Source organism: Bison bison, unplaced genomic scaffold (assembly GCF_000754665.1).
Source record: "Bison bison bison isolate TAMUID 2011002044 unplaced genomic scaffold, Bison_UMD1.0 scf7180017864492, whole genome shotgun sequence".
NCBI lineage: Eukaryota > Metazoa > Chordata > Mammalia > Artiodactyla > Bovidae > Bison > Bison bison.
The window spans coordinates 1,870,057-1,878,480 of record NW_011495051.1 but is presented as its reverse complement, the minus strand read 5'-3'; the positions used below and the strand labels follow the sequence as shown (position 1 = coordinate 1,878,480).

Genomic DNA, 8,424 nt, shown 5'->3' with positions numbered 1-8,424 from the left:
CCAGCCACTGTTGGGCTCACTGCGGCGTGCAGGCGGGTGAGATGCCCATGCAACTGCGGAGCGGCCTCCTGCTCCTGCCAGGCCCCACTGCAACCAGAGCCGCCCTGGATCCCGTGAGGAGGCCAAGGGGGCGGGAGGGCCCCTGAGGTGGGCCAGGGGTGGGGTGCGGGCTGAGGGTCCAACTGTGCTTCTTGGCTGTTTGTGAACACAGTGGCTTCCTGTGGACACGTTCCTATTGTCTTCATCCACGGGGCCCAGACACATGTGACTGACATCTGTGCAGGGAGTTTTGTCAAGTGGGGCTCCCCCACCTACTTTTGACCCCACCATTGCCTGGTCAGCTCCTGGTACATGTGGCCAGGGCCAGCTGGCCACTGCCATGACCCACTGCTGATCTATCCTAGACCCCAGGCTCCTGTGATGAGCCACATTAGGATTTTTTTTTTTTTTTTAAGAATTCTTTTTTTTTATTAACAGCTTTATTGAAATAGTCCCCTACCAGAAAGCTTTCAAAGTTTACCACGTAGACTAGAGCTTAGTCCATTCCCAGAGCTGTGCAGCCATCCCCTCTTAATTCCAGAACATTACCCCCAAAATAAATTCTGTAGGTGTTTCCATTAGCATTCTTCCAGTTTTCCTATATAACAAAACTTTTTAAAACATACAATTTAATGAAATTTAGTACAGGATAGTTCAACCATCACTGTTTAGTTCCAGAACATTCCATCATTGCAATAGAAACCCACCCCCATCAGCAGTCACCCCCACCCCCTGCCCTAGCTCCTGACAACCAGGAACCCACTCGTTCTGTGGATCAGCCTTCTCTGCACGTTTCCCATCAGTGGAATCACACCCTGTATGTCCTTCTGTGTCTGCTTCTCTCACTGAGCATCCTGTTCTCAGGATCCGTCCACATGGTAGCGAATGTCAGGGCTTCTCTCTTTTTCAGGGCCGGGTGATGTTCCTGTGTGTGAAGGCATAGGTGTGTTAATCGACAGTCAGCTGGGGGCTCTGGGTCATGGTTCTTGGGTGGTTGTAAATCGTGGTGTGGGTGTGAACAGGTGGCCCGGGCCTACCCCAGAGGGTCACCAGTGGCAGAGTTGGGCACCCTTGCTCAGGCCCCAGGGGAGAGTCAGGGACGCCTGTGACAGGGCCAAAGCGTGCAGTGAGCGCATGGCTATGTCCGCAGGAAGTGCGTGAGACGCGGCGGCGGCATGAGCGCCGCCTGGTGGAGGTGGACAGCAGCCGGCAGCAGGAGTATGACTTTAAGATGGCCCAGGCGCTGGAGGAACTGCGCGCCCAGCACGACGAGCAAGTGCGGCTGTACCGTCTGGAACTGGAGCAGACCTACCAAGCCAAGGTGTGCATGCGAGCATGCCTGCCGGTGGGCATTGGGCCGTCCACTCCCACCCTCTGTGCCGGCCCTCATGCCTGCCCTTGTCCCCGCAGCTGGACAACGCCAAGCTGAGCTCCGACCAGAATGACAAGGCTGCCAGCGCCGCTCGGGAGGAGCTGAAGGAGGCCCGCGTGCGGGTTGAATCCCTCAGCTACCAGCTCTCCAGCCTTCAGAAGCAGGTGACTCACCAGAGCCCCAGCCCCGACCCCTCCTCGGGCCGTGTCCTGTCTCATCCCCTCCCACGCCCCCAGAGGCCTGCAGCCGAGTGGGCTTTCCCCACCGTGACGCGCGTGGACCCTGCTGCAGGCGAGCGCGGCCGAGGACCGGATCCGTGAACTAGAGGAGACCGTGGCTGGGGAGCGGGACAAGTTCCGGAAGATGCTGGACGCCAAAGAACGAGAAATGATGGAAGTGCGGGACATGATGCAGCAGCAGCTGGACGAGTACCAGGAGCTTCTGGACATCAAGCTGGCCCTGGACATGGAGATCAGCGCCTACCGCAAGCTGCTGGAGGGAGAGGAGGAGAGGTGAGCGCGGCAGGGGCGGGGCGAGGAGAGGGGGTTGGGCGAGTGCGGTGTCCCTCCCCCTCCAACACCCCACCCCTGCACCTCAGCCCCTGGTAACCCCGCACCCCTGCCCCCAGGCTGAAGCTGTCCCCCAGCCCGTCATCGCGGATCACCATCTCTCGGGCCACAACGAGCAGCAGCGGCAGCAGTGTGTCCACAGCCGGGCGCCCGGGCCGCAGCAAGCGGAAGCGGCTGGAGGTGGAGGAGCCGCCGGGCACGGGCTCCAGTGGCCTCGGCTCCAGCAGCAGCACCAGCAGCGGCGGCAGCTTCCACCTGGCGCAGCAGGCCTCTGCCTCAGGCAGCGTCAGCATCGAGGAGATCGATCTGGAGGGCAGGTTCGTGCAACTGAAGAACAGCTCTGACAAGGTGAGGCCTTGCTCCGTGCCGCGCCGCCCCTCAGGGGAGGCCCCCCGGGGTTTCCCAGAGCCCTGTGCCAACGCCAGCGCCCTTCCTCAGGATCAGTCTCTGGGCAACTGGAGGATCAAGAGGCAGGTCCTGGAAGGGGAGGAGATTTCCTACAAGTTCACCCCCAAGTATGTGCTGCGGGCCGGCCAGACTGTCACGGTAGGTGGCTGCGGAGGGGCAGGTTGTGAGGTGTAGCTGGGATGGGGCAGGGGGCCAGGGGAACCGCAGGGTGGAGCCCCGCCGCTGAGAACAGCCGCCTGTGGTAGCCAATTGCCTGTGTCCACATTTCATCGGAGCCTCCCTGGAGCTCTTGGGAGGCCTGAGTGATGTGCCAGGGGTCCCCAGTGTGGGCGGGACTGGGTCTAGGTTGTCTGTCTGCGCTGGCAGGCAAAGTGCCAGCCATGTTAACAGTCACGGGCACAGACTCTAGGGCACCTCATCCCAGCCTGGCTCATTTGCTGAGATGAAAGTCTTTGGCCACTGTGAACCTCAGTCTCTTCTTCCATACTGGGGTGATTGATTAACATCCCTGGGCCAGAATCTAAGAGGCCTAGAAGGATTAAACACCCAGGGCATCAAGGGGACCTGTGATGAATGGCTGGCTGGTGACCACTAGGACTGGAGCCCACTTTAACGGGGAGGCCTTCCTGTATCCCCAGGTGTGGGCAGCTGGAGCGGGGGTGGCTCACAGCCCCCCATCCACACTCGTGTGGAAAAGCCAGAACAGCTGGGGCACCGGTGAGAGCTTCCGGACCACCCTGGTCAATGCTGATGGGGAGGTGAGTGCCTCCCCGCTGCCTGGGTCTTGGGGCCCCTCCTGGGTGGATGGAGCCTTGGCCGCCAGGCACATGAGTGCAGCCTAGGCCTGGGCGTCCTGACTGCCTCCCCTGCAGGCTGGGCTCCTGGGGTGGGGAGGGGTTTGTCTGCAGCTCTCGTCTCGTACAGGAAGTAGCCATGAGAACCGTGAAGCAGTCTTCAGTGGTGCGGGAGACCGAGAATGGGGAGGAGGGCGAGGACGAGGCAGCTGAGTTTGGAGAGGAGGATCTTTTCCACCAGCAGGTAGAAGCTCCCAGGCACGGGCGTGCACACACACGCACACATCCCAGACCCTGTTCATGCAGCTGCCCTGGGCATCACTCAGGCCACAGAGCTCACAGCAGATAGGCTGTGGGGTCAGCTGCCCTGCCTCCTGGGCCTGCCTGTCGTGCGGACCTCTGGTACCCACCTAGGGACACCGGGAATGGGGTTGCAAAGCTGCTGTATCTCAAAGTGACCCTGGTACAGCCTCAGGGCTTCTCAGCCCACCCGCTGTTACTGTGATTCCTCCAGACTGGTATGCTGGTGACTTCATAATGGTTTTGTGGGGAGGGTGGGGGGCCCGAGGAACCACACTGAACAAGACACAAGTGCAGGACTCTTCTGGGTCTAAGACCATTGTAACGAGTCCTGTGACTCAGGAGTGAGGGAGACATTGGAAGGTTCTGGAACAGGAGCCGCGGAAGCTGGGGTCGTCTTGCTGGAAGCTGAGCTTCCCTGGTGGCTCAGGCCCCAGCCTGGTCCAGCCCCCCCTGTTGGGAGGGCCGAGGGCCACCAGCTATCTGCCTGGCCAGGTTGGCATGTGCCTGCCACCCTGGGCTCACCTCACTACACCATCTTTCCTTCCAGGGGGACCCGAGGACCACCTCTCGAGGCTGCCGCGTCATGTGAACCGAACATGCCTCATCACGTCTTTCTTTACCCAGAGCCACTGAAAACTATTTTTATATCATTGGCTTCTTTAATCCTTGGTACATTTCTAGAGAATTTTTAAGCAAACTGCCAGAGCATTGGGGGTGGGTCTCTACTGATCTTTCCTGTCGGCGGGTTTCCTGGGACCCTTCACCACTGACCAGACTCTGTTGGTGCCCTGTCCAACCAGCCCAGGAGCCTAGTGGCTAGCGGACTTTGGGGAGTCCAGCAGGGGTGGGAGGAGGCCCGTTGGCTGCGTGGGTCTCTTCTGCAGCCTGGAGTCGGGGCGGGAGAGGAGGCCTGGGATGGACAGAGCAGAACTGCATAAGGATCCCATAGTTTGTTTCATTTAAGCTTTCAAAAAAACCAAATTCAGAATCCAGCTTCTGACCTGGTGGGGAGCAGGGGCACCCCTGCGGTTTCCGTGACTCAGCCAACTGAGCACCCGAAGGAGGGCTGGAAGCAGCTTGTACTGTCAGACCTGGGCTTTGGGTGGTTTCTGCTCAGCCCTTGGGAGTCGGGTGTGTGGGGTGGGCCTGTCGGCTCCCTCTCTGGCTGCCGGAGCCTCACGTTTCTGGGCCTTTCTGCAGTCAACTTCCTCACCCTGTGGGACAGGCAAGAAGGAAGCTTGGGACCTGGGGGCGATTCCTCTCTGAGACTTATCCCCAGGTCAGTATCAAGGGGATGAGTGTGACAACCTTGGACATGACATCCATGTGCAACCACCGCTTTCTGCCCTCCCATCTGTGGAGGGTGACGAGGGCAAGCCGTGGGACTCCCTGACCTCCAGCCCTGTGCCTTGAGCACAGGTCATGCCCACTCCTGTGTTCTTGGGTACACACGGATACGCTAGCTTCCTCTGTAGCTTCCTGCTGAAACGGTGTTTCTTAGACAGACCTGCCCATGCCAGCAGACCTCTGTGGAATGCTCCGTGCCACAGCCCAGCTTCTGATCACCCAGAGACCCCCCTCCCTGCGTTAGTAGACCTTTGACCCGCGCCACGTAGATACACAGAAGTTATTTTTTTAATGGATATTTATTTTTTTACATTGGTCAGTACAGGTTGCCAGGCTCCCACCTCAGGGGCTCACTCAAGGGTCACTGGGACAGTCCCCTCTGGGGGTGGGGAGGTGGTGTCATCAGGGGGCTCTGTCCCTGTGGACTTGGCGCCCCTGGCTGACTCTTCAGAAAGCGCAGCTCAAGTCTTAAAGACGCAATACTGAGCCATGGAGGCAGGCTGGCCCCTGAAGGCAGCCTGCTTCCAGGTAGGCTGAGTGCCAGCCCCTCAGGGTTTATCCAAGGCTGGAGCAGCCCGTCCACCTCCTTTCCCTGGGAACTGCTCATGGGGAGGAGGGCCCAAGCCCCAGGACAGGAAAGTGTCAGCCACCGGCAAAACCAAGCTTCTGCCAAGTCTAGAATCTCCCTGCAGGCCAAAGCTTTGGGCATCTTTCCTTGGCTACCAGAGTCCTTGGCCCGAGGGCTGTACTTGCCCTGTGGAGGGAAGTGGCCTCACCAGAAAAATGGTGCAGCCCATGAGAAGCTTCCTGTCTTGACAGCACCTTCTCTTTTCCACCCTCCCTCACCCCCACCCCCCTGCCAGGAGTGCTTCCAGGTACAGGCTGCTCCCTTCCCCTGGCATAACAGGAGCTGAGTAGACCATGAGGGTCTGGAGAGCGGGATGGGGTCTGGGTGGTCCTGGGGCGAGTGGAAACTGCACTGGTCTCAGCCACACCCTTCAGGGTATTTTGGAAATCTCTGGGGATCGAAGCTGTGTCCTGGAATTCTGGGTGTGAAGCGGTTTTGCAGGCTGGGCTTGAGGACTTCAGGAAGGAAAGGAGAGGGCCCCACCCTCCCGTCAGGCCCAGAGGGCCTAAAAAACTGCAGAACCCCCAGGCTCATTAGATGACTTCTTGATTCAGCCAGTTCTTGGTCTCATCACCGCCCAGTGGTTGCCTGGCTGAGATCATGAGTGGAGCCTGGAAGTGGCCCTGGCAGGCTGGGAAGCCCTTGACTGGTGAGGGCAGGGTGCGCTGGACTGGTGGCCAGTTGGGGCTGGAGGTTGGTGGTAATTTGGTAATTACCAGTCTTTGGTAATTAAGTAGTTGAAAACAAAGGACAAAGTCCAATGTTACAATGTCAGCCTTGGCCTGAAAAACAGAATTTGCACTTATCCTTAAACATGCTTAACTTTAAGCCACTTGATACAGAAGCGATTCTTTTTTTCTGAGCCCGTGTCATGTGAGGAGAAGCACCCTTCTAGAAAAACAGCCACTCGGCCCAGCCCTCGGAAGGGACCCAGTGCCGGGGAGACACGGACGCCTTTTTCCCTGTGGTCTGGGCGCTCAGTGTTCATCACAGCCAGGCTCTGACCTGGGCTCGTTTTTACCACACCGTCTACTCAGCAGTTCTATTTATATCAGTACATCCGAGCGGGGACTGCCATTCCTCAAGGACATTGACGCTATTGGAAAGGTCTTAATTCCAAGCCCGAAAGGGATCATCAGCACTACACGCCAGGGGACTCAGTTTCAGCAACTGGCTGTCTAGACACATTTCAGATGGTGATTTTTAAGATGCATGCTAAACGTGTGGTCTTTTGTTTCCTCCAATGATTTGTAATATACATTTTAAGACTGGAAACTTTTTTGTACAACATCCAATAAAACATTTTGGTTTTAAATTCTGCCCGTGAGTTACTACTCCCACGCCAGGCTGCTGTAGTAGGAGCCCAAGCCACTAGTTAAGCGGATGTCTTAGGACCCCCATCAGACCGCGCGGACCGCTAGTTTTATGCATTACCCCATCTGATACACCGACACCCCGCAGCGCTCTTGGTCCCCTAATACGGCCTGGCGCTACCAGGTCTGCAAAGAGCGGGGTAAACGCGCTCATCGTCCAGTACACGCGCGGCGGGACCTTTGGGGGGTTGGAGCCTAAGCACGGAGGTGCGGGCCTCTCGACCCGGAGTTCGACACAGAAAGCGGACTTCGGCCCGTTCCTCTCTGCGCGTGCGCGGGAAGTTTCGCGCGGCCTTATGGGACTCGTAGTCCGGACCCTGGTCCCACCCACCGGAACTCCATTTCCCGTGGGGCCCTGGGGCAGCGGACTTCCGGCGTGAGTGCGGGTCGGCGCACGCGGCGGCGGTCCGGTTGACTTTGCGGAGCCATGGAGGGCGGCTTCGGCTCCGATTTCGGGGGCTCCGGCGGGGGGAAGCTGGACCCAGGGCTCATAATGGAGCAGGTGAAAGTGCAGATCGCCGTGGCCAACGCGCAGGAGCTGCTACAGGTCCGGGGCTGGCCGGGGGCGGGGTGGGGGGCTGAGGGCTGCGGGATCCGCCGGGGCCGGTGTCGCAACTGAGGGCTCGCGTGTCCCCACAGAGGATGACGGACAAGTGCTTCCGGAAGTGTATCGGGAAGCCGGGGGGTTCCCTGGACAATTCGGAGCAGGTAAAACCGGGGTGGCGGGGTCGCGGGGTCGCGGGCTGGACCCGGTAGGGTGGCCTCCGCGCGTGCGCTGACTTAATGAAGAGGCGTGGAGAGGATGCTGCGCGTGCGCAGCCGGGGCGGGGACACCAGCCGCGGTCCAGACCTAAGCGGCTCGCCGGTTCCTTCCCCAGAAGTGCATCGCCATGTGCATGGACCGCTACATGGACGCCTGGAACACCGTGTCACGTGCCTACAACTCGCGGCTGCAGCGGGAACGAGCCAACATGTGACCGCGACGCGCCTGCAGACCAACCCCCCGACCCTTGCCCTACCCCCGGACCCATTTCCATAAACACTGTTTGTGAGGCGGGGTCCTGCATATGCGTACTGCCTACCAGAAGTTTATGAGGACGACATTGGTGCTGGGACCGTTGGGACTCTACCCGTCCTTTCCGCCTAGCCGCCCACTGCTAGGCCGGTGTAGCTTGGATCTTGGTAGGGGCGGCCCTGGCTCCGGGTGCCACCTCTCTTTGTGCGCCTGTTAACGGATTGAGTCGTATGGACCGTTGTGGGGCCTCAACCCGGCTTACGCTGTCTGCCTGGGAGGAGGGTGCTGGTTAACACATCACAAGCTTTATTCAGCCGCCAGAGAATGGAGAAGCTTGAACTAGTTCAGGGCTGAACTTGACAACCCCTGGCGAGAGGGATTTAATTTTAAAGGGAGGAGTGAGGTCAGTGATGGGGAGCCATGTTCATTAGTTTACCTGGGAAGGGGCAGGGCTTTTTTGAGGGAGTGGGGGACCACCTTCTCTTTATTCTGTTTTGGTCTTTCAGTGTATGGTACTGGCTGCTATGAGGTGTGTTGTGTAATACGTTCATACAGTAAAATCAACATGTAATGAGA

The 8,424-nt window shown here is 58.8% G+C and overlaps 2 protein-coding genes across 2 annotated transcripts in view; both read left to right on the top strand.

Moving 5' to 3' along the window:
* The window catches only part of LMNB2 (lamin B2), a 20,593-nt gene extending 13,818 nt beyond the window's left edge, over nt 1-6,775 (top strand). Inside the window, exons 5-12 of the mRNA XM_010863626.1 lie at nt 1,190-1,360; nt 1,450-1,575; nt 1,703-1,923; nt 2,040-2,328; nt 2,419-2,526; nt 3,027-3,146; nt 3,313-3,426; nt 4,033-6,775. Coding sequence (XP_010861928.1) covers nt 1,190-1,360; nt 1,450-1,575; nt 1,703-1,923; nt 2,040-2,328; nt 2,419-2,526; nt 3,027-3,146; nt 3,313-3,426; nt 4,033-4,074 — 1,191 coding nt within the window. The 3' untranslated portion in view covers nt 4,075-6,775. The remainder of the gene's footprint in view (nt 1-1,189; nt 1,361-1,449; nt 1,576-1,702; nt 1,924-2,039; nt 2,329-2,418; nt 2,527-3,026; nt 3,147-3,312; nt 3,427-4,032) is intronic.
* A 422-nt stretch (nt 6,776-7,197) lies between these two features.
* Nucleotides 7,198-8,424, top strand: TIMM13 (translocase of inner mitochondrial membrane 13 homolog (yeast)). Its single transcript, XM_010863625.1, has 3 exons — nt 7,198-7,380; nt 7,473-7,541; nt 7,712-8,424. The coding sequence occupies exons 1-3, from the start codon at nt 7,261-7,263 to the stop codon at nt 7,808-7,810; spliced, it is 288 nt and encodes a 95-aa protein (XP_010861927.1). The 5' UTR covers nt 7,198-7,260; the 3' UTR covers nt 7,811-8,424.